General features: G+C 40.6%; 1 protein-coding gene across 1 annotated transcript in view; it reads right to left on the bottom strand.

The window, feature by feature from the left end:
* The window catches only part of TG (thyroglobulin), a gene marked incomplete at its 5' end in the record, with an annotated part of 167437 nt that overhangs the window by 103202 nt on the left and 37889 nt on the right, over positions 1-26346 (bottom strand). Inside the window, 13 exons of the mRNA XM_082479172.1 lie at positions 39-118; positions 677-788; positions 1593-1769; positions 2924-3061; positions 7561-7641; positions 8357-8422; positions 8971-9138; positions 10911-11108; positions 12316-12424; positions 13537-13652; positions 15407-15529; positions 19009-19179; positions 21281-21430. Of these exons, the coding sequence (XP_082335298.1) occupies positions 39-118; positions 677-788; positions 1593-1769; positions 2924-3061; positions 7561-7641; positions 8357-8422; positions 8971-9138; positions 10911-11108; positions 12316-12424; positions 13537-13652; positions 15407-15529; positions 19009-19179; positions 21281-21430 (1689 nt within the window). The remainder of the gene's footprint in view (positions 1-38; positions 119-676; positions 789-1592; positions 1770-2923; positions 3062-7560; positions 7642-8356; positions 8423-8970; positions 9139-10910; positions 11109-12315; positions 12425-13536; positions 13653-15406; positions 15530-19008; positions 19180-21280; positions 21431-26346) is intronic.

Genomic DNA, 26346 nt, shown 5'->3' with positions numbered 1-26346 from the left:
CAGAAATTATTTTTAAAATAAAAATAGTGAAAAAATACCTGATAGCTGGGAGTCATTAAAAAAGCCAAATCCCGTGCAACAGGGGTCAGCATCACACCAACGCTCACACTCAAAAAAGCTGGGAAAGGAAAAACATCATTACTTTCATTATCAGTAGCAATCTGTCTCTGCCATGGAGAAGGGAAGAGAGGAAGAGAGGATGCAGCACAGGGGAGAGCCATAGAGAACATGCAGAGATGCCTTTCACGATAAGATCGCCTCATGGTTCTTCATGCTGCATAGACACTTCCATACATTTTCTACTTGTAGATGAAATTACATTCTATCAGTATACATTCATCAGACTACATCTAATAATTTAGATGAATATTTTGATATCTGCCCTAAAATATCAGCTTACATTAATTTGGTGTGTTATTGCCAAACTGGCCAAAGAGCAATTTAATAGCAGTACGAGTAATAATTCACACATACATAATTCATAATTATATAGATTATTATCATAACTCAATTATAAATTTCCTTTAATTCATATGTTTTTTTTCTTTGTTAAATATTCTCACGTAATGTTTTTCTTGGACCAATACATCTGATCTCCTTCATATGCGTAACAGGGCCTTGGTATTCCAGCCATGATTTAAATTCCAGTAAAAACAAAGGAACAGTCATGTCCTACCCATCTGAAACAGTTTTTCTGCTCATGTCAGTCTTATTCCTCACTGAGATCCCAGTTATTTTCTGGAATGGTACACGTGTGTAGAAGCTCTTCACAGAACTTTTTAGAGTCACTGGAAGGAAAAAGGAAAACAAAATTGGAAAAAATCAGCTTAAACTTGTAATTTACATATACTGGTCAAGTAATCTCATGGTAAGGGTAAAGTTCATGTTTTTTACTCCAGATTGGATGACAACAGTGTAGTCATGCATTAGTCAATTTGGGCTGCACTTTGAGCTCCCCCAAAAGACACAATTTAGTAGTTTTTTTTCAGGAGACATTTTTCACAGCAAAAGTATAGGTTCCTGTACAGTGATAACAGGTTTGTTTGCCCAGCTTCCACCCATTGGCTCTATGAGAAAATCATTCAACTTCCCAAGTATTCAAAGGACAAAGGTTAAAATGCACATGTCTATATGTCTGGATTTGCTAAAAAACAAACAAAAAAACAAACAAACAAACAAAAAAAAAAAAGACCAAAAAAAATATTACACTCAACGACTTTTAATTTTTGCATTGCTTAACTACCATGCAAAATTTAATGGTTAAAAATGGGGTTGGTGACATCCCAATGACTTTCCCATTTCACCCACATTATAAAAGGATCTAAATCCTGATATACAAATTATTTGAGCTACCTTTGGCCTCACTGAATTGGGAATAACTGAGGTGGAGAGTGGAACTCATGGTTAACATCTTTCCATTCTGAACTGAAAATGAAAGACCATACCCAGAACAGCCCGACCTTCCCTTGCCCCATCACAACCCAGGACTCATTCATACATTCACACTTTTTATCTCAGAATCAAGAGCCAAAGCACTAGCTTGCATTATCAGTGTTAGAGCGCACATTATACATCAAAATCCCCAAACTTGCCTATTTTATGATACAATGTCTGTGGTTGCTGGGGTAGCACGGTTCGACAGTTTTCTGGTATTTGACCAATGCTGCCATCACAAATCTGTGCCTCTGGATAGAGAGTGCACACAAAGTATATATCTGTGGCGTTCAGGAGATCTGCCATTCGACAAAACTCATCTTCTTGTGCACAACCTAGGAAGCAAAGTTACTAAGAGTTACACACATGAGGGTTTCTTCCTCTCTTTATTCCTCTTTGTGTCTTCAGCACACTTACAGCTGTCCATCAGCAAACAACCAAAAGTCAAAATGTCAATATTATTCTATTATGGTGCAAGAGGAACAGGGACAGATTCTGTTTCTAGTGACACTGAAGAGCAGGCTTACCTGGAGAGCACGGAAAAAAAGCTGCACCACAGCTAATTGGAAAAATACATTCCTCAGGTGTGACAAGCACTAGCCTAGTGTAGTGGTGTCACTGACACTGTGATTCATAAAGATCTCTCTCTCTCTTCAGCAAATTTTACATACAAATGGTACAATCATAAAACTGCATCATAAACTCTGCATTTATGCATCATAAACTCTGCATTAATCACAGGTCTCTTACTTTAATGAACAAAAAGGACAGTAAAGTCTACAATGTCTTAGGAAGTTTTTTGCAAAAAAATATTTCTGAATTTTTCATATGTTACACAAAAATATAAACAACTTTTCCGGACTCAACTGTTCAAGCCATTTGCTTGTAGCAATTTGCACTGAAATTTGCCCCAGGGTAATAATGAACCTTCAGAAAAGAAACAAAGCTGTCAAACCCATTTCTTAATTTCACTGGCAATGGCTTCCATAAATATATACCTCAACACTTCATTTTAAACAGGCATAGCTCTACTGACCTCTTGCAGTGATGTTTACGCTTAGTACTCTCAGTTCTGCCTTCCTGATAGTCAGAGCTAGAAAATCCTCTCCATTTATCACATCAAAATATACTTTATAATTAATGCCATATATCTGAATTTTACCTTCTCCTTTCACTACTATGTCATCTGTCTATTCGGAGGGGAACATTTTAAGAACAGCGGAGTATTGCCTAAGCTGTATCTTCTGCTTCTCTCGCCCATAACAGCAATACGCTGGTGATGAATGACAAGTACCCTTTCTGCCACAGTTGATAAAGATTGTAAGGAAGAAACAGTTAGCATTAGCAACTTCCATGAAAATTTTGTGGGTTTTCTGTGAAAAAAATCTAAGTCCAGAGTTTCTACTGATTATATATGATCATAATACCTATTAAAATATTTTAATTAATTATTATTCCCTGTAGAATAACAGTATCCAATATGTCTTACGTGTGAGACACCAAAGCACAGCTTCCTCTGCTGAGTACTTTTGCCTGAAGACCCAATACTGCTGGTAAGGGAGAGAATAGTTCTGGTCACTTTGTATCCGGTTGTTGTCCATTAGGTAGAAAAGATCCTTTGTAGAATCTGAGATTCAAACAAACAAACAAACTGCTAAAACCTACAAAAAACTTAACCACAATCTGAAATAAATTAAATTTATTTATATATAAAATTTTGGCTTTCACAGCAAAACAGCTGCAACCGTTTTGTAGGGCTAGCATACACCAAAGGCTGCTTTTAATAACAGAATTGTCCACCCAGTTATTGATGCTTGTGTAGGCAATGCCTCCTCGCTGAGCTCCATTGCACAACATAGCGTTGTCAGACTATTTCCACCACACAAAAACTAGATGAAAATCACAGTTCCTGGAAATAAGAAGGTTCTCTCTACTCTGCCACATGACACATCAGCTTAGCAGTGAAGTATGATGCCTCAGAGGATGTTTACAATACCTTACTCAATCTAGTTTTATTAATCCAAAATACAAGTTTCCTCACACTCCCCTGAGAAGCTTTTACACCTCTCAGTGTTAAATGTTTCTTAACAAGCTTAATACCTATTTCAGTCATTTACTAATTTCTTCTAGTTTATGCTCCCTCAGACCACATTAAATAACCCCTTTCTGTCTCCTGCTTGTGACTTTAGATGTGTATACAACACTCTATCTCCTGAGCTTCCTCTGAAACAATCATAACTATTTCAGGCTGTTTACAAATTCACCCCTTTAAATAAGGGTCCAAGCAAAATATTGAAAGAAGTGGACACTCTTCATTGATCTCTTACAAATTTCTTCATAAAAACCTCTTTATTCATCAAATGCTATCAGCAGCTATCATCACTGTTACTCCAACATCGGGAGAGATTCCTGTTATTTAATATTACACCTACTGAAACAGACAAAATATGAAAATAGGAAAGTAAAGCCACGCTGATGATTGCAGCTGAAATGCTGAAGCACCTACTGACATACTCTGTTAACAGGCACTGAGGTGCCCATCTGCCACCCCAACAGGGAGTCACATGAGGTGTGCTGCCTTCCAAGAGCTACGGTTCAAGATGTTGCTGAGAGGGTGCCACAACTTGTCAAGAGCATGGACTATTACCCGCTGTTACTTTTTCATGTGGGCATGAATGACACCACAAGCCAGAACCTGGGCAGAATCAAGGAAGACTATTAAAGCCCTAGGGGTGCAAGTGAAAAAAAATTGGTGCTCAAGTTATATTATCCTCCATTTTACCAGTTTCAGAGAGCTGACTTTGGCCTCTTCAAAGACCTACTTGGAGGAATACCATGGACTAAGGCTCTAGAAGGTAGAGGGGTGCAAGAGAGCTGGTTAATACTCAAGCACCACTTCCTCCAAGTTCAACATCCGTGCATCCTTATGAGTATGAAATCAAGCAAAGGAGGCAGAAGACCTGCGTGGATGAGCAAGGAGCTTCTGGAAAAACTCAAATGGAAGAAGGAAGTTTACGGAATATGGAAAAAGGGACTGGTCACTTGGGACAAATATAGAAATGCTGTCAGAGTCTGCAGGGATGCAACAAGGAAGGCTAAGGAGCAAATGGAATTAAACCTGGCAAGGGATGTCAAGGACAATAAGAAGGGCTTCTTCAAGTACATCGGTAGTAAAAGGAAGACTAGCGAAAATGTGAGCCTGCTGCTGAATGATGCAGGTGCTCTGGTGACAGAGGATGCAGGAAAGGCACAGTTACTGAATGCCTTCTTCGCTTCAGTCTTTACTGCTAAGGCCAGCCTCAAAGAATCCCAGACCCAGGAGGCAAGAGAGAGAGTCTGGAGAAAGGAAGACTCTCCCTTGATCGAGGAGGATCAGGTTAGAAATCATTTAGGCAAACTCAACACCCACAAATCCACGGGCCCTGAGGGGATGCACCCACAAGCACTGAGGGAGCTGGCAGATGTTATTGTAAAGGCACTCTCCATCATCTTTGAAAAGTCATGGAGAACAGGACAGGTGCCCGAGGACTGAAGGAAAGCCAATATCATTCCAGCCTTCAAAAAGGGCAAGAAAGAGGACTCGGGAAACTACAGGCCAGTCAGCCTCACCTCCATCCCTGGAAAGGTGATGGAATATCTCATCCTGGATGTCCTCTCTAAGCATGTAGAGGAAAATAAGGTCATCGTGAGTGGTCAACATAGATTCATCAAGGGGAAATCATGCTTGACCAATCTGATAGCCTTCTATGATGGAATGACTGGTTGAGTGGATGAGGGGAGAACTGGACATTGTCTACCTCAACTTCAGCAAGGCTTTTGACCCTGTCTCCCATAAAATCCTCAGGAAGCTCAGGAAATGTGGGTTAGATGAGTGGACAGTGAGGTGAACTGAGAACTGGCTGAATGGCAAACCTCAGAGGGTTGTGATCAGCAGCGCAGAGTCTAGTTGGAGACCTGTAGCTAGCGGTGTTCCCCAGGGGTCAGTACTGGGTCCAGTCTTGTTCAATATATTTATCAATGACCTGGGTGAGGGGACAGAGTGTACCCTCAGCAAGTTTGCTGATGACACAAAACTGGGAAGCTGACACACCAGAAGGCTGTGCTGCTATTCAGTGTGACCTGGACAGGCTGGAGAGTTGGGCAGAGAGGAACCTAATGAAGTGCAACAAGGGCAAGTGTAGGGTCCTGGACCTGGGGAGGAATAACCCCATGCACCAGTACAGGTTAGGGGTTGACCTGCTGGAAAGCAGATCTGCAGAGAGGGACCTGGGAGTCCTGGTGGACAACAAGTTGACCACGAGCCAGCAATGTGTCCTGGTGGCCAAGAAGGCCAATGGTATCTCAGGGTGCATTAAAAACAGCATGGCCAGCAGGTCGAGAGAGGTCATCCTTCCCCTCTACTCTGCCCTGGTGAGACCACATTTGGAGTGCTGTGTTCAGTTCTGGGCTCCGCAGTTCAAGAAATACAGAGAACTCCTGGAGAGAGTCCAGTAGAGGGCTACAAAGATGATCAGGGGAATGGAGCACCTCTCTTGTGAGGAAAAGCTGAGAGACCTGGTGCTGTTTAGCCTGGAGAAGACTGAGAGGGGATTTCATGGATGCATATCAATATCTAAAAGGCAGGTGCCAAGAGGATGGGGCCAGACTCTTTTCAGTGGTGCCCAGTGACGGGACAAGGGGCAACGGGCACACAGGAAATTCCACCTCAACATGAGGAAAAATTTCTTTACTTTGAGGGTGGCAGAGCACTGGAACAGGCTGCCCAGAGAAGTTGTGGAGTCTCCTTCTCTGGAGATATTCAAAACGGGCCTGAATTGATGTCCAACCTGCTCTAGGTGAACCTGCTTTGGCAGGGGGGTTGGTCTAGATGATCTCCAAAGGTCCCTTCCAACCCCTGCCATTCTGTGATTCTGTGTGATACTGGGAAAGCACAATAGCTTTGAATTTTCTATCAGAAAATAGAAATAGATATGTTACCATATGCTTTAAGGAAGATCATTAAGTAATAAAAGCTGCGTAGACATTTTCCCAGATGTATCCATAATTTTTTTAAAAAGGTGACTTCTAAGTCTTGCTACATCTCAAGACTTAACTTCAACCTCCAGTTTCTCATAAAACAGTTTGTATCACGATTGAGGCTAAGGGATGGAGGAAGAAGCTGCATTCCTTTCATAACTTCAGGTTTTAATGATATCATCAGCTGCAACAAGGTAAATGGAGAACCCCGAGGGCTGCACTCATGCCTTGGCAGGTAAATGCAAGAGAATTTCACCCAATGTATTAAGTGCAGTTTTTTCTCATTTTTAAGTCTAGACTTTAAAATACCACTAATTATATAGGAGCGCCACTAGGTAAGTGGGCATTTTAGTTTACCTTCCTCTCAAACTGCATAAAGAAAATCAGCAATTCACTTCATGTAAGGATTTTACATGTATTAGATCCTGCTCAGGAATTCATCAAGACTCCTCAGCAAAGATTACAGTTCGTTAGAGATGAACCGAAGTGCTCTCAACAGGCTCCACTGCTCGCTTTCTCTTAGGATTATGGTGCTGAAGGCCCAAAGGAATGCTAGTAACTTAATACAAATTATTTTTTGTATACACATGACTTAGTATAATAAAAAGCAGACCCTGGAATAAGAGAGGAGCTAGAGAACTTCACAGGTCTTTCACTTTCATTACGCATGGAAGAAACACTTGTGATTACAGTTTCATCCCGAGTTCTTCTAAGCATCATATTTACAGTCATATTGTCAGTAGCAGTAAATATGCTCAGGTACCCAGGCTAAGGATTTGATTCCTGGGTCTATGCAGAATTTTTTCCCAGCCAAATAATATTTCCTGTAAAGTTCAGTAAGTCTGAAAGAACAAGCTTTCACTGAACATTTTAACACTTCTATTTCCAGCATGGCTTGGGAAGGTAAAAACCATAAAGACAAGAGATTCGCATTTTGAACATATTTCTCAAAACCTGTATTGGACTTCCTACCTAAGACAAATCCTCTGGACTTCACAATGTCTACATCATTATGATACATATATGGCAATATATTATATTTTACAGTTAAATTTTGCACCCCTCTCCGCTACCTTCTGCTGCCTTCTCTGTCCACCCTTACTATAATACCTGACAACGTTAGATCATTCTCTGTCTTCAAAGCAGTAGTGTTGCACGCAGAGGTTTTGGTCCGGGTGACCATATCGGAGCCTGGAATGAAATAGGAATTAGAGAGCATAGTAATTCCCTTTATCTTTATTCCACAAGAGAAGATCATCCTTAAAGTGCACAATTTAGGAAAACTCCTTAAGTAGTTCCACCAACTGATGAATCAAAACTGACTAAAACCATGTATGTAGATATCCAGGGAAAACTTCAACCAAAATGCAGTTTGGAAGATAAAAGCAACTGCTATATCTACAATCACTGTGCATTCAGCATCAGTGCTCTGGATGCCATGTTCATTTTTAAAGCAGTATCACAAATCGTTTGCACGGGTCCTACTAGCTCTGTTGTGACATTCAGAAAGTAAATTTGCAAAAACAACACATACGTGGTTATCATGCTAATAAAAGTAACCCATCTAGTTATGCATAAAGTGCCAAATTATTAAGGTTCCTGGGCACTGATGGGACAAAATCAAATGTCTCTGTGATAGCATTTTTTGCAGGTATTAAAATTTATAAAGCATGTTCTCAGACACAAGAATTTGCCCAAAGTTCATGAAACTGACAGTAGCAGCATTACTCCAGATAACACCTGCCCCTGCCAGAAAAGACTTCTGAGTAGTGTCTCAGTTTGGATGGTGTAAAATAAAGCGAGAATGACACTTCCAGTTTAAATAAGTGGTATTTACAGAACACATATCTGCCACTACCTACGCTTCATCATAAGCTTTTATAACAACTTTTGTGAGATAACTCACCTCTCCACAGATAAACTTGCTGAAAGGAAGTAAAATTTCTTTCTGCCTCTTCTGCCACCTTAGAAGCTAAGAAAGAAAAAAAGTTGTTAGAATAGCTGCTGAAATTTAACAGCAACTACTGAAATGCTCAGAAATTACATTAAAAACACATCACTAGACTGTGCATCACCTTTTTTACAAAAAAAAAAGACCCTGAGGAAGAAGGACCCAGGTGTCCCGGTGCTAGTCTGGGTCCAGGGTCCCGAGGCTTTGTTCTATTTTCCATCATTGTTTTTTTTTTCTGTGCAGCTCTGGGCATTTCTTCTTGTCTTTGCTCCAGAGTTTGCCTTTCTTTCAGATTACTGTCTTGAATCTGCCTAAATTAAATATTACAGGGTAATATACTAAAAGCAATACATTCTTTACTTTCATTAATGTTCACACTGTAAAGAGTGAGAGGTTCATCTATCTAATAATGTATCCAGCTGGGGAGTTCTTATTCTTTTGCAATTGTAAAGACGTGGATTTACTTGAGAAAAAAAGCACTGAAGTACAAGAGCAGGCTGGTGAAAAAGGCAGAGTCTATAGAAGAATCAAAGAAAAAGAATGTAAATTGAGATAATTCATTGACATACTTCCACTGAACACTTGCCCTCCCAGGGTGAAGGAAAACATCTTCTCTTTTGTGTCATAGCTCACACCTTTACATATCCCATCTATGCCAGATGTTGGTGTTGGACTCCAGCCATTCTCATTGCAGATCAGCACGTCTGGGTAGCTCATCAAACTACACAAAATGGTACCTAGGGTCAGGCAAAGAGAGAGCTGCATCACTCCAATAATGCTTTGCAGCTACACAGAGCTTTTCACCCAAGCATCCCAATTCTTTCTCTAAAATGCCAATTGAACTTGTGTCACTGGGATAGATACCCTTCAGTAGTGCTACAAAAAAAAAAAAAAAAAAAAAAAAAAGAAAATTTAAGCCATACATTCAAATTGGAGTACTAAGGTTAGCTATTCATACCCAAAATAAACATTTGCAGCCTTCTTTTCAAAGATTTCAAGCACATACTATTACCACCTAATAAAATACTACTATTATCCGATAATACCCCAACAGCGTTCTCAGCACTTTATAGCACCACAGAGACATATTCAATCCTTTGGCGGTCTTACAATCTCAGGCTCTGAAGCAAGAAAGCACTTCTTACATTTTTCCTGGGATGGTTTCCTGGATTGGTGCCTGATTTCAGTCCGTCCAGACCTGAGGCTCCCCCAGCATCACAGTGTGATTTGGGGACACCAGCATGCTTAAGGCCAGGTGCTTTGGCATCACTCTGTCACCATAATGTCTAGACAATGCTCAGCTCTCGCTTTGTACTTGTTGTCACAGCTCGGGCATTTTCTATGGTTTTACAATGCCCTCTCTGATTTTTTATTTTTTTTATGGACTGGATACATAAGATATCGAATATGCTACTTTTATTTTATTTTTATTGTTTTTTAAACAAAAGGCTAGTCAAAATAATGTGTTTACCTGTATTACTGATGCAAAGAGGTAAAGAGAGAGTCCTACAACACCAATCTTCTCCACACTCCCTTCTACACACAAAAGTATGGAGAATGTAAAAATTTGATGGTAAAAGTATAGAGAAATGGACTTTACAAGATCACCTAGAATATTTTGATGCAAAAAATATGAGATGCCAAACCAGAAAATAATTTCCTGGAAAAATTTGCTTGACAACTTCCACAGAGAAAGTTTTCTCAAATCCAGGATCAGTTTCCACTCAAAACTAGAGCGGCGCTTGCACATAGCAGCCAGTAGCACATGCCTGCATTTGTAAGAGCCCGTCTTTAAAAACTTGAGACATCTCAATTAGAACTTCACGTTTCCTATAGGAAATGTACCTCAAACAGGAAAGTTGATCCCATGTGAGCTTGAAAAGAAACTATAAAAAGGAGGCATTGATGTTAAGTCCTTAGATTTGCTGGCAGAAATCTGGGCTCTGCCTAAGTCCCACCTCTGCCAGACTCTGTCCATCCCACTCCCACTCGCTCTCCTAGCTAGACACCCAGATTTAGGAGATTATAGCATTCTTGCATGCCATAATTTAACATAATTCGCTGTTTAGAATCCTCTTTTCCTGCTCCAAACAGGGACCTGATTTACATTTGTACTACAAGGAATCTGTCTGGAGGCACCATTTTGATTCCCTCATCAGCTGAAAGGCACCAACATTGGGAAACTGAGATGTGTTACATAAGGAAAGAGGCATTTTCAGAATGATTTATCTCCTCTGGATGCAGATGTCTAAAGCAGGTCACAAGAATTATCCTTTCAAAATGTCCATTTCTCTCCAAGAGCAGCTTGCTACCTCAGGTCTTTATCTCTATTGCTCCAGGCCAAGCCTTGGGCATTACTCAAAGTCTGCCTACACCAAAAAATATCAGTGATGTAGCGTCAGGCACTGGTGTGATGTAGAGGTAGGTGTACTGTGCCCAAAAAAGATTTCTACTTAGTTAGCATCGGTTTTCTACTGCAGATTTTTTTTATTTTGGGGTTAGACAATACCTCCATCAAGCGCAATCTGACTCAAGATGAAGCCGTCACAGCAAGAGTCCCTGCTGCAAGTCTGCCGACAGAAGAGCTGAGCATCAGTCAGAGATGCGCTGGCTGCAGAGAGCACCATGGAGTGATATACACCAGAAAGCACGTTCTGAAAACTGGTCCTTTCAAATGCCTTGAGTCCAGATGAGTTAAATTCTTGTCCTGGGTAGAGAGAACAGGAAAGAAATGTTCAAAAGAGCTCGGGAGGAGACGCAATGCTTTCGGATTGCCTGCAGACTGGAGATGTTTGAAAGTTTTATGATAAAAACTCAACCTTAAAAGCCCTTTTCTGGAATTTGAGGTTCAAATACAAGATAAGACCACCAATGGTTTTGTGCAATTATACCCGGTCAGAATGTTCCAGCAAAGGGTTTCTAAATCGATGTACATTGTAAGGTTGGTAATATTCCACTTTTAAGCACTATATTAATAACTCCTAGGTATAAATGAAACTAACTGATCTCGTTAAAAAAGTAAAATGTGTAATCTAGCTAGTATAACTGCATCTGGAATTAAGGCTTCTGCTGACTAGACACGTATGTAAGAGCACACAATTCATATAATCCTGGATCTACTTAGCAAAATAATCAGAAATCTAGAGTAGATCTGCCATCAACAAGGTTATGTTGATCGCAACAAGCTCACAGGCCTTTTTCAGGTGAGACTTAGCTCTTTATTTTTATTTTTATTAATTAACGGTGACTCAGAGGTTTGGAGAGAAGTAAAAAGAAAGCAGTGACAGCAGAGAGAGATTTGACTCAAACCCTGCAGCATTCTGCATTAGGTCATCTTGTTTCAAAATTGGCATGAGGCTTAAATTTGGACACATTGGATGGGACGTGCAGTGATATCAATCACACTTAGGCCAAAAAACATATCTTCTACATTCATTAGTTCAGCCGCATCACTCTGGGACTCACTGGAGACCAGGTTATTTCTTGGCTGGTATTTTAGTAGGACAATTTACAGTCAAAATTAATGTAAACTGTTAAATTGTATACAAGCTGGTTATTGATAATGCCCTATATAGTCAAATAACAAACTGTTTATTAAACAGAAATTAGAGTACAACAAAACAGGAAAGGACAGGATAGAATAGAGAATAATATATTGGATAAAATTTGAGCTTTTGTGGGACTGTCTACCATCGCAATGGCTTACAAAAACTGTATTCCTAATTTCTAGGAAACAAGATATGACGGGAATATTTGCCGAGGTTTCTGGTCTATCACTAAATGTTAAGTTCTGAAAAGTATTATGTCACCTTGAAAAAAGATGCTCCCCCACATTTAATCATGATCCTACATAGAAGTAACTACAAAGCTGAGCACAGCAGTCTAACATTAGACGAGTGATTTGCGTGTGGTACCTTTCTTCAAATAGACCATCACTGCATCTCCCTCTGGATTCCTAACATGAAGCTGGCAGCTGAGACGACCGATGCTAGTGGCAGCGGGGTTCCCCAAAACACCTTGCACCTGAGACAGAAAACAGGCATGCACAATAAATACAACCTCATTGATATCCTCTCCTAAGACATATTTTCCTTATTGAGAAGCTTATGGGGATGAATTAGTGCACACGGTTTATAACCACCACAGACCTGTGCGGTCATTTTTTATTCTATCAGACTTCTCAATGCTTCAGTGCCACTTCGCTGTGTTTAAAAGTAACGAATAGGAAGCTGTTACAGTGCTACAGTGCACGTGATTCAAACCCTGGACCAGAAGAAGGGACTGAGAAAGGATGACTGTTTCAGATTACCTGGTTACTGACCTGGGTACTTCTAGTTTGGACTATCCAGATCATAGAATCATAGAATGGTTTAGGTCAGAAAGGACCTTGAAGATCATCTAGTTCCAATCCCCTGCCATAGGTAGGGACACCTTCCACTAGACCGGGTTGCTCAAAGCCCCATCCAGCCTGGCTTTGAACACTTCCAGGCATGGGGCATCCACAGCTTCTCTGGGCAACCTGTTTCAGTGTTTTCAGTGTCTCACCAGCCTCAGAATGAAAACTCTCTTCCTAATATCTAATCCAAATTATACCTTCTTCCAGTCTGAAGCCATTCCCCCTTTCTTCCAGTCTGAAGCCATTCCCCCTCGTCCTACCACTACATGCCCTTGCAAAAACTCCCTCCCCAGCTTTCTTGTAGGCCCCCTTCAGTTACTGGAAAGCCTCTATAAGGTCTCCTCAGAGCCTTCTCTTCTCCAGGCTGAACAACCCCAACTCTCTCATCCTGTCTTCATAAGAGAGGTGCTCTACCCCTCTGATCATCTTTATGGCCCTGCTCCGGCAGATTAACCTGCCTTTCAATTTAACCTGATTTCCAGAGTGCAGGAGCTCAGCATGTTTTAAGAACAAAAGTGCTGTGTGATGTTTCAACCAAACACTAAGGCATTCGGATGTCAGTTTTGGGAATGTTTGGGTGCAGCTTCTTTATCGACCTGCAGGAATTTATTACTGCCATAGTGAAGATCAATGTCCAAGGGGTCAGGTAACAGCCTGCCTTTCTTCTGGGATGCCTTCTATTTACATTGAACCTACAGTATTATGATAAACACATATTTTAAAATACGATCATTTTTACCAATCCAGAGGTGCTGCAGTTGAAGTTGACTTCAGCAGCACTGTATAATTCACACAGAACTTCAGCACCAGCAGTAGTTACAGTGGCAAAGCCGCATGCTTCCTCCCTCTCACAGCCTGAAAAAAACAGAAAAGAAACCTTAGGTTTCCTAACATTTCATGTGCAAAATTTCTGCTATGAATTTAACTGCCATTTACCTAGTTTTTCATACCTCTGTCAGATGGCAAACACATGAATTTCATTAGCCAGATGAGCTTTGGTATTCAACTATTTTAGTAGAGGGTGAAGTTTTTAAATTAACTTAAATTAATGCAAGAAGTTGTTTGGACATTCGTCATCTGATGATACAAACAGCTGACTTAGGTTTAAACTCCCATCCAAATATTTAATGTCTGCTGGATAAAGTTGCCTGAGGCAAAATTTCCCCTCCTGTTCCAGGAGCAGAGCTGTGGGAGCAAGTTAGTGGTGAACGTACAAGGGCAGAAGGATCTTCAGCCACTCCTAAATCTGGAGGAGGACAGCTGCTTGCTTGTTCACTTACACTGGCCAGGTGATTGCTGCACAGGCGGGTGCCACAATTGATGAATCTGATGTTTCCCTCCTTCCCATCACTCCAACATTTGTCACAACCTGTTCGCCATGGGGTTACTGTGCCAGGCAGATGCGATGTGCTGGCAAGGTGGTTCAATGCTTCCAAATGTCTTTAGTATAAAATCAATACAGCTTAGAACAAAAGGTCATCAGAAATGTAAGCTAAGCTGTCTGACTTTGCTGGGAAGCAGAGAGGGAAGAGCTAACCCTTACCCTTCAGTGAGCACCTCAACAGTAATATTTTGCAGTAGTGCTGCCATTTGACAGTGGATGTAACTTACAGTGAAAATACAGGCTACATGTTCTCGAACCAGATTGCTTGTCAAAGGGACATCTTTTCCTCCCTAAATTCCTTCCCACGGTCCTCTCAGCTCGGTGCCTTGCTTTTGTAGGTCTCCGGTTTCAGAGGAAGGTGCAAGAAACCTTGCAGTGTACAGCTAAGGGGTGATCTGCTGCAGGAAAATCATTCTAATAACACATATAAGGCTTCACAGGTTCATCTCTTAGCACAAGATGACTGCTCCCTCTAGACCAGGTATTTAGACACAGAGCTGCTGACTTTGGCAGACTTTGGTGACATCTGCCCTACAAACAGGTGACCTGAGTTATTACTGCCAGGGTGTTTTTATTTTGAACATAACCCCTCTGCTTCTCTTCACATGCCTGAGCACTAGGAGACACGGTGATTCAGAGGACACTGAAAGCAGTGCAGTGATTCCCCTTGGTTTTAGATGACTTTTTGAATCGATATAAACCAGTAAACATGATGTATCCAGATGTAATATAATACATACATACACTGTGAGGCTCAGCAGAGGAATATCTCTGCACTCCTTATAATATCCTTCTGAAGTAAGCAAGGATGATTATTTTTTTATGTGCCAATCACACAGAGGTAATTTGGGAAGAGGTGAAAGCTTGGTTTTCACATGTCCTGAGTACCTAATCCTTCTTTTGTCTGCACATCTGAAAAGTCTGGTGAATGTTTCCTGGTTTGAATCTCAGTTCTCATCTATATTTCAAACTATACCAACTGGCTTCAAAGTCAGATGACATGTCTAACGTGGTATATAAAGTCAGAAGACTTCTTTCTGAAAGAAAGGCCAACCTCTTCCCTGAACCAACGTCACCAAAAGTTGTAACTATCTTGCAGTGAATTGGTGCTGAACTGCAAAACTTATAGTTCATCTAGGAACTTAACTATAAACTCATCATATAAAAAGATTATTTTTCATGATGATTAGTCTTGTCTCTACAGATTTCCAAGAGTTTTTCTCACCTGAAATACACTGAAAAGCTGGACTTTGCAGGTCCCCCCCAAATGACTGAGACTGAAGAATTTGAGCTTCTTCTGACCCATAAATCAATCTGGAGGCAGGCACTCTCTCAAATTTTCTGAGCACTAAAAAAAGAGCAAAACAAAATCAATCAGGTACTATTACCAATTCCCATGCTGCAGAGAGACAAAAAGATTTTAGGTAGAAAAAAAATTCATTAATTCTGTAGGGAAAAAGTTTTGCTCATTAAATGATGTACCATAACTCCACAGATAACACAAGAGACAGCTGGACTGAGGATATAATTTCTATTCCGAAAAAAAAAAAAAAAAAAGTGTTACAAGATCTTTTAAAAATAGTTAGCCAGGAATGGGCTGGGAGTTTATATTCAAGTGAGACTTCTCTTGAGCAGTAGACTGGCCATCTCCCATTATTTGTCCATGGCACAGAACCAACTATTGAGTCAACGGGGGAACCAACTTTCTGCAAACCAGACACTGAAACAAGAGCCAGCTCCAACAGAACTTGGTTAGAAAGGAAATCTAGGAGCCTTATCACTTGTTTACGGGAGCACAACAGCCTGATCTCCACTGAATTCAGGCTCAGGGATCTATCCAATGATCTACCCATGTCCTACATGCTTGTTTTTTCCTCCATCATTCAACCTTTAACTCCAGACCTGCACTTTACTTACCAAACCCTTTTATCTACTCTGAATTGGACCCACTGCACCTGAGCATAAGGAACCTGACAGGCACCACTGTTCACGAACTGGGAAAAGCTCATGGGGTCTAGAGAAGTAAAACCCAAAGGTCACTAAATGGGGTGAGGCATCCAATTTAAGCTCCAGAAGGTCTGGCCCTGGCTGTGCCCTGAAGAAAATTATAGTCTGGTGAAGGGACATGCAGTGGCACCACCCTGCTCAGGTTGCTACTACCTGTATTAAAAAGGGGGGTTGCTAAAGTGTGTCCACCAGTTGATATACTAATATTTTTCAGTGAACGCAGCATGTTAAGGAGAAGGCAAGAACATGGTGACTTAGCATCACCCCTGTGTTGACCGGACTTGTCCTCTAGATGCCCCAAATGAATGTAAAACTCTGGCTCATTGCAGCCAATGCCTGGCTTAGAGCAGCAGGAGCCCTGGTCTGATCTCAGCCGTTGGGAGATGCCTGCACGTGGAAGAGCTGGAGGCTCAACCCTTCTCTCCCCCTGCGCACATGGGTGCAGAGATCCAGCAGGAGGATCCCAGCCCTCTCTCCCTGAAACGTCTGGATAAACCACAAAATAAAAGTCAGGGATAAGTTCTTAAAACAATCATTTGTACTCTTACAGCAAAACAGTCAGGACTAAATCAGAAGCAAATGTCCACTGTTGTCAGGGCTGAGTCAGCAGGTGCTTTTGATAAAACAGTCATTTCTGCTCAGAAAAAACATGAGGGCTGGCCAAACACTTAACACAAAAAATTCCTTGCACTCCAGTTCAGCTGGGGAGAGGGCTGAATGATGGTGTAAACAGAGGTGGAAGTTTTTTCCTTCCTAGAAATACAGGACACAAATATAAGTGTTACCTTAATTCTGCACTAAACTGAACTCTTTCTACATCTGCAACTTGCAGTTATGCCTGGTAAAACAGAATTCACATGTTTTCTTAAAACTGAAAAGAAACAGTGGGTTTGTGTTGTTTGCAATTGTTTGTTGCCCTCATTTCTAAAGCAAAATTCGAAACAAAAAGTGACATTTTGAAATGTTATTCTTTTCTTCTGATTTTATTTTCCTTATTCCGGCTTCGTCCCACCCCTCCATTGCTCTGCAATAATATGAGAGAAAAGTAGAGAAAAGATAGAAAGTGTAATGAAACATTAAACTGAAAACATTGCAAAGCTGATAGAAAAGCTACTTTTTTTAATTCTTGATTTTTTTTTAACATAAACAAAGGTAAAAAATTACATTCAAAAACCTACTTTATCAAAAAAGGAAAGGTACAATGAAAGAAGTTCACATTGCCCTATTCTCAACAGTAATTTAACTACTCAACGATTTCACAGGCTTAGTATGTAGAAGAAATTCTCCTTCATCTCAAGTTACTGGAGAGTAAAGCTCTAGAACCCATCCTTGTTATTGCAATAAATGTTAAATATAACAAGAGAGACAACAATAAGAATGAGCATGGGTTGTTACAGCTAATTAGTGTGCATTCGTAAAAGGAAATTCTTACTCCCACTACAGCCTCAAAAAACAAAGAACTTCATTTATTGACCCTGCCCAATCGCCTCCTGACAAAGCGAGATCAGCCTTCAGACCCTGCTGTCTTGTTGCATGCTGAATTCAGCTAAGGGAAGTGGAAGGGGCAAGGGAAAAAGTAAAAATAGAGATAATTGGTTTCACTTCATATGATGCTTTCTGGAAATGCAACATGATTTTCAAAGGACAAAAAATAAATTAAATTAGCCTGTAAATTACTTAAAAAACACCAACCAGACTTCTTGGGTGTTCATTATTGTTGGTTTTTTAAACCCTGCATAGTCAACACTTATAAAGATTGATTTGTAGTGAAATCTTTTAGCATGAGCCACAGAAATAAATGTAGATATCTACAATGGCTCCCTCCTGGACAGAGGTCAGAAATGCTCTTACAGGAGGGCTCCAGGTAAGTAACACAAAAATCAAGCTGCTGTGAGTCCTCTGCCCGGAGAAACACCCCAACGACCCTGTGACTGAGAACAACAGAGGCTAACACCTCGTGCTCCTAACCATGATCAGTCTCTGAGTATGCTCAGAGAAAAAAATAGCTATTTTAACTGAAGACAGTTTTGCAACCTCTTCCCAACTGAGGGCTTTCATTTCACACTCCTTCCACTGATCACACTTGTCATAAGACATTGTCTAATTCAGAGCACACTGTGACATCAGTTTCTAAACTGAATATTCCATTAAATTTGATACCAATCATATGATGAATAATAAAAACTACTGGAAAACTATTTTTGAGCAAGGCAAAAGCTTTGGGGCTGAGAAGCATAATTAGACCTTACTGCAGGCAGTTTAGGGACTGTTTGACGGATGACCTTTTTTTCCCAATTATTCATCCTTGAGAATTGGCATTTCACAGCTGTGTTCAAGCAGAAGTTCCCCCAGCTTGCAAGGATGTGTTCACCAAGACAGATACTGTACAGCAGGAGCCCAGAGGGCTACATTATGCCGTGGCTGTGAGATCCTTGCCAAACACAGCCTATGTCACCTGAACACACTGATGAGTGATAATTTTACTAAGAAATTCATCATTTTGCTTCTCTCCAATTAGCCCCCTCGTTATTCTTTTGGGTTGCCAAGCAGAGAGCAGGAGATCAGCATACACCGATAGCTGTCAGCTATCTGAGAGTGCAACAAACCTGCTTCTCCCTCTTCCCTTACAGGAAACGACTTCCCCAATGGAGTCAAGAAACACAAAATTAAGGAGGAATGTAGCTTAAGGCAGAGGCCACAACTGTGGGAAAGCGAATCCGCATAAGCTAGCAAGCCAGCTACGGAGCAGTAAGTGTATTCATAAGAAGGTTTCACTTATGTGGGGTCAAAACATATCCAAAATATTCTTCTGACACTTACCTAGGCACTGGTAGTCTAAAAGGAGATCATCTGTTTCAGTCCAGTCCAGTGCTGTTCCAAAGTTATCAATGCAGAAGGATTTCTTAGTGTCAGGGTCTTGCTGGGAAGGTCTATACTGGCCATCTTCAGCACACTGCAGACCCTGCTCATTGCTTTGACAGTACGTGATACCTGTTACAAGCAAAAAAGACAAAATAATAATAATAATAATTATGATAATGCCGTCACTGAGTTTCACAGAAAGGTTCTGGTTGGAAGGGACCTCTGGAGGTCATCTGGTCCAACCCCCCTGCTCAAGCAGGGCCACCTAGAGCTGGCTGCCCAGGACCATGTCCAGATGGCTTTTAAATATCTTCAGGGATGGAGACTCCACAACCTCCCTGGACAACCTGTGCCAGTGCTCAGCCACCGTCACAGTAAATAAGTGTTTCCTGATGTTCAGAGGGAACCTCATGTGTTTCAGTCTGTGCCCCATTGCCTCTGGTCCTGTCAATGCAGTAGGACAATGTTTTAATGCTGTAGGACAAAAGTGCTCTAAGTACAGCAAAGACTTCACTGAAAATGAATCTATAATTTTCATTGTGTTTCATGCTCTAAAACATGGCAGTCTCTCTGCTTTGTTGCTACCTCAATTCATATTCCAAATATTTTCAGGATTCTCTGCCATGGATGAGACCTCATTTATGTTAAGTGCTGTAAACCAAAGAAGTACAGAGAAGGAACTGTATTTTCCTACAGGTTTATTCAGTGCCTACTGCAATGGATCCATGAAACATTATGAACCAAGGCGCAAGAGCCATCACATCAATTTGTTATTTGTGGCTCCCCCACCTTTTTTTAAATTGTCCCTTTCAGTGGTAAAGAAAAGGTCTTCGCACTCTACTCTTAAAGAATGAGGAGGTTTGATTTTAATTAGCAGCATTTTCCCCAACTACTTAACATTTTTAATGATTTGGAAATATTTAGAAACCAAGTATTTGGGCTCCACAGAGAAAGAAATGTGGAAATTTAACCGACATCGAAGACAGCAGCAGAGAATCCCTGGTGGACTAAGCCTGACAGGGTAACCACCTTGATGTCCTCCTTTTGACTTGCTACTGAAGCCAGTGAGACTTTTCTACATATGATGAAACCACCAGAGTTTAGTCGCAACTAAGCATTGTTTCAGTTCAATGCACAGGGCCAGGAGCTAAGGTAGTTTAGGAAATGCTTCCCATCCTTGCCACAGAGACACAACTCTGGGAGGAAAACAAGGTAGGCAGCAGAGAATAGAACACTTCAGCCATCTTATTTTCCTGCGCTGTGTTTATGAGTCAATACTTTCCTTTTTTTATCTGGCACTTAATTGAGCAAACTCTTCAGACTTTGAAAGGAGACAGCAGGGAAATAAAGAAAGAAGAAAGCTAAACTTGTACAGCACAACCCTTTGGAAAGGGCTGGCACTGAGGCTCAGCACACAGGTAAGGTGGGAACCAGGCAGGGAGTCGGCTTAGTTGCAGGCACTTTCGGTAAAGAGAACTGCAAGTGCAGTAAAGAAAACTTAAGGAGCAAACCTGTGAGCACAGGAGTCTCATACCTACACAGGGAACACATACGGAAATGAAGAATGACATCTCGGTCTACCGTCTATGTCAGGATGCATTACAATAAACCTGTTTTTTTATCCCACCTAAGAGAATAAACAGGTTGAAACGGAGCAAAGCAGTCCCTATACTCACCAATACTTCCAACAAACTCATTCTCACTACTCACTTTTATTATTACCCATGAGCTAATTCTGCAGACAAAACTGAATTTGGACTTAATAAGTTATTTTCTTTACAGAACTGCATGCAAACATAAGTCACTTAAGCTGAATACACCAACTTTAGTGAACATATCGATAGTTGCTTTGTGAGACGTATTTTTATTTGCAGGGCAAAGAGCTGCACAAAAACAAGACTACTTTAGCATTCATGAAAGTGCCAATAAATGAACTTTGTAAGATGTTTCTCAGTGACACTAAATACCCAGGTATCATTTCTGAGGACAATGAACATGTCTTAAGGAACCACAACATCCTGGATGAGACTGACCACTCATTTTTGGTCACCAGACAGTTTTTTGTCTTTGAAAAACGTCTTTGAAAGTATGCAGAAGAGATCATATCCATCCAAAGAAACCCAGAGGGAGGATCTTTTTTTTTTTTAACTTACAGATGAAAAAAAATAAATTCCATTAGTTATTTGAAGCCAGAATACAAAGGGTAAGGGAAAAAATGAGTTCAACTTACAGTGATCAGCACTGAATGCCCCATAGGAGTTGGTAGTTTTGCCCACAGGACACTTGATACAGGAGGAACGTCCTGTTTGATACTGATAGTAGCCAAGAGGGCAGGGAATGCATTCACCGTTCTGGAAATGACTGCCTGGAGGACAAACAACTGCAAAGAGAACAACCACCTTATTACTTTTTTGGAATCCAACCAGTTCAGGCATTTGCGCACATGTGTGAGGGGGGTATCTATATACCATGCCATAGGCTTCAAGCTCTTAATATATGTATTTCTAAATGGTATAACACAGGTAAATGCTCCTTAAATGATCATTAAATTCACAAATGACTGGAATATAAACCATGGTCTTTTTTTCTCAGATGACCCTAAAACTGTTCTTGAGTTAGCGCCCACCAAGCTCTTTGTAAATGCCAAGTCCAGGCCTGATTTCCATTCGTCAAATCCATTTGTAATCAGATAATGCACTTTGTGGGTAGGTTGTGAAAGAAAACAACGGAACACAAGCTACAAACACAGTAACTTCTACAAACACTACAGACAGAAACAGGAAGACTCCTAGGAGTAGAAACTCCAAAAAAATCATCCAGAAACCCACCATATGGTAACGCTTTCATTCAGAATTCCTGGTAATGAAATTTTTGGTAAGCACTTCCAAACTAAACAGCTGGATTAAAAGTCACTAGTTGTGCACATGACAACCTAAACACAAAACAAAAAGATATTCCTAGTCTGTATACATATCATTTTTCAGATCAAATCAGGAGTAATATTTCCAGCTGACCTGTAACACATTATAAAGAGAACTCTTTGTCTTCTGGGAGGTCATGAAATACTGCCTTTCCTTCCAGATCATTCGACTGAACATTAAAGCAGAAGAGGTGCAGACACGTTTGCAGGACAATACCTTTACTTGTTATTTCACAGCTGCTTTCCAGATGTAGATTTCCTTCAAAACACTATCAAATGTATATTTTGGGACTTTGACAAGGTGCAAAACTTCATTTCTGTTCTTGCCCTACGTCTTGACAGCAGTTTAAGCTTGTATGGGAGAGAAACGGTAATGGAAAATTGGCCATCTCCACAACGACCCATATGATGAATTGCTGTTCTGGCCAACACACCGGAATATAAATTAATTTAACTTATAGAAGCACTTAAATTAGAATAGGCTAAAAAGACAGCTAGTATAAAAATGATCATATCTTCCTTCATCTGCTCTAAATGGTCCAATGGGAATGCCTAGGATGAGACAACTGTGAGACTGAAATTTTCCTCCCAAGTACATATAAAGGCAATTGCTCTAGGTATAACACATATCTAAAATCAATTACAGCACCAAAAAATCCTGGATCAGAGAGAATTATCCTTTCTCATGCATATTATTTAATACACAAGAGTGTCTGATACATTTTAAAGACATTTTCCAACACATGCAAAAAGGATCATATTTGTTGCAAATGAGCAACAGTAGAAATTAAATGAGTAATCCATGTCTGAATTGAAGACAAAACGCAAAGGATGAGGGAGACTAATTAAGCAATTAAAGTTTAAACAGGAACAAATTAAGCTCTTCAAAGCATCCTCCTTTTTTTTGGTAGTCATAGCCGTGATGTGAAAGTAACATCTGTGTCTCCAACCACATTTTAAGCAAGTAAAATTGCCTTTTCTTTCACACATTAGTTTATCAAAAGGGCATAAAGAACAGCAAAAAATGCTGGTGCAGAGAAGTATGTTTTCTAGACTCTATAACTCTCGAAGGCACGTATCATTTCAGCAATAGGTTACATTCGACACAATTATGTAGAGCTTAAGTTTGATTTGGGAACTCAGACAAACCATCATATCGTACTATTTTCAAGCTTGAATATTCATTTTTTTTAACAATGTAGGAGACTAGAAAACAGCCTTGAGTCAAAATCTCAGAGCTAAGTGTTAGTACTGGTCCCAAAATTTGTACCCCTAGAATAGGAATAAATACATAAATAAATAAATAAAATTTGAACACCTAAATTGAATCCCTTGCTCACAGAATCACAGAACGGTCAGGGTTGGAAGGGACCTCTGGAGAACATCTAGTCCAACCCCCCTGCCAGAGCAGGGTCACCTACAGCAGTTGCACAGGATGGCGTCCAGGCGGGTTTTGAATGTCTCCAGAGTGGGAGACTCCACAACCTCTCTGGGCATCCTGTGCCAGTGTTCTGCCACCCTCAAAGGAAAGAAGTTCCTCCTCATGTTAAGATGGAACTTCCTGTGTTCAAGTTTGTGCCCGTTACCTCTTATCACTGGGCACCACTGAAAGATGACTGTTCCCATCCCCCTGGCACCCTCCCTTTAAGTATTTATAAATATTAATAAGATCCCCCCTCAGTCTTCTTTTCTCTAGACTAAAAAGACCCAAGTGCCTCAGCCTTTCCTCATAAGAAAGATGCTCCTGCACATCAGATTTATAACCTTGCCCCACATCTAATCAGACTTGGGCTTCTGTGTACCAGGGGAACAACATGCGGAATCGCAATTTCCAGGCTAAAGAACAACTCATTGAGGAAACAAAAACCAGCTCCGTGCAGGGGTACCACTCCTCACAGTAGCCTCATTTTACTTGGGACCAGCTCTCACTACGCTAAGCATGCTTAAAGACTGTCACAACGGATCATTACCCAATGCTTGCACTGCTCTTTCCTCCCTCCAGGGATACTGGAAAACTTTGGGATATCAGATTCTTGATCCAGATTATTACAAATGAAGTCTTGAGCTGCCGGCTCAGCTACAAATCGAGCACAGTCTTTGATCTGGGTTATGGTCTGCTCCAAGCAATTCTGATAGAATCACCAAGCTTTCTAAATAATAAAAGGAACCAGCATAAAAATATGTAATAAAACAAAGATAGCTCGCAAACAGGCTTCAGGCTTTCTCCTGAAAGAAATGGGGGGAGGAGGGTTGAGTTAATAGAGGTGCTTGCCTGGACAGTTTCCAACTCTCTTCTTTTTGACTGACACCTTAGCAAAAAAAGTGTCTTTCGTCCCTTTAAAATTTAGCTGAAATAAAACTGTTACCTCAGACCTTAAGGAATTGTATTCTTAAACATCTGTGGGGTAAAGTAACTCAGTCTACAACTGAAACAATGAAAAAACGTCACATAAGAAAAACTAACACATGATAAATGTTACCCATTTTACAGGCAGAAAAACGTGGAACAAAGCCACGATAGACACAAACCTAAAGAAAGAGATGACTGCAAGGAAAATACATGAGAGGTGAAGAGGCAGGTTCATGTAAAGCTGTATGTTCCTAAATGAAAAAGTTAAGTTTATTGGGAACACCAGAAAACTGCCGCTACTAAGAGCTGTCAATACTTTGTGAAGCAAGGGGAAATGTCACTTACAGTGAAATAAAAACAAACAAAACAATAAGATCAGGATCTGAAAAGACAATCTGAATTTCAAAAAGAGATGGAACAGGAAAGGGAAGAGAATGAAGAATCCCTGTCACCCTCACACAACTTTGATTTCTGTAATCACAGATGATAAATTATTACTACTAGTCCCTATTATTAGTAGAGAAACAGACCCAGAAGGATAAATTAATAATACCCATAATGCAAAATAAAGCTAAATATTTATACATATACATATTTTAGAGGAACCAGAAACTGAATTCCTAAATCCCCTCTTTGGAATAGAAGACACAGTCCTACTACATAAACCAGTATCCAGCAGCGTATCTACCATCACATCTCAGAATACAAAATCTCTGCCAAAAGCTGAAGCAGAAACTGCCTCTTTCCCATGTTTCGTTGACAAGCCTTTTTTATTAAGTGACTTTTTCTACAATTAGCTGGTTCAAATATGCATGAACTAACTTACGAGGTAAATTAATTCACTGGTTCCTAGAGGCCTTTATCCCTGGCAGGAAATACTTGGCAGAAAGTTCCAATTCTTTCTTTCTGCTCTAAGTGATGGACTCTGCTTAATAAATAATGATACCTTTAATCAGTACAAGAGTACATCTTGTTAAGTAACTGCAATTTGTTACAGAGTCCAGATCCTTAGTAGGAATTAATCTTTGTTCTGCATGGCGTATTTAAATAACCAAAATCTGAAATGTTTCAGACTATGGAGGTGAACTGAAACTGCAGGCAATTTACCCTTAAAGGTCCAAGCTGGAAACTGCAGCAGTTCAGAACTGATTCATCACTTGATTACTCTGAAGCCCTCGCTCAGGCATTAACAGGCCCTTCTAACTTAAAAAGAAACACCACACCAAGCAGGGAGCTAAGTTGTTTTCATGTATTTTGATTTGCTCTCAGCGTCTCTAACTTAAGCTGCGTAGTGTTGAAGTTTTCCAATCTGAAAATATTTCCCATTTTGGGTAACTTATCCAATACCTGTGACTGTTGACTTTATATCAGAAGTGGCACATCCCTCTGTTCCCTCAAAAAAACTAGATATTGTGTCATTTTGGGATGTATTCATAAGTAAGACACAGAATCATAGAATAGTTTGGGTTGGAAGGGACTTTTAAAGGTCATCTAGTCCATTCCCCCTGCAATAAGCAGGGACATCTTCAACTAGGTCAGGTTGCTCAGAGCCCTGTCCAACCTGACCTGGAATGTTTCTGGGGATGGGGCATCTACCACCTCTCTGGACAACTGGGCCGGTGTTTCACCACCCTCATCATAAAAAATTTTCTTCTTTTTATCGAGTCTAAATCTACCCTCTTTCAGTTTAAACCCATTACCTCCTGTCGTATCATAACAGGTACTGCTAAAAAGAATCACTGCGGACAACTGGGCCAATGAGAATGGTCAGGGTTGCTTTGTAGGAGAGCTGATGTTGATAGAAACAAGAGCAGGGCTCTTAAGGCAAAGACTCTTTGGCAGCGTGACCTGGTACACAGGAGTGCTAGGCACAGCCACAAGGATCCATCAAAAAGGTAGATTTGGCAGCCCTAAGCAGGATGTTGGCAGAAAGGCAGCCTGTTCCAGGGAAGCAGACTAAACAGAAGGAAAGATGATGAAAAGAGGGCAGAAGTGCAATCATGTCTGGGTGTTGGCCAACACCCAC

This window comes from Vanellus vanellus (assembly GCF_965231255.1).
Source record: "Vanellus vanellus genome assembly, chromosome: 2".
NCBI lineage: Eukaryota > Metazoa > Chordata > Aves > Charadriiformes > Charadriidae > Vanellus > Vanellus vanellus.
The sequence above is the reverse complement of the archived record's forward strand: the minus strand, read 5'-3'. Positions and strand labels throughout refer to the sequence as shown.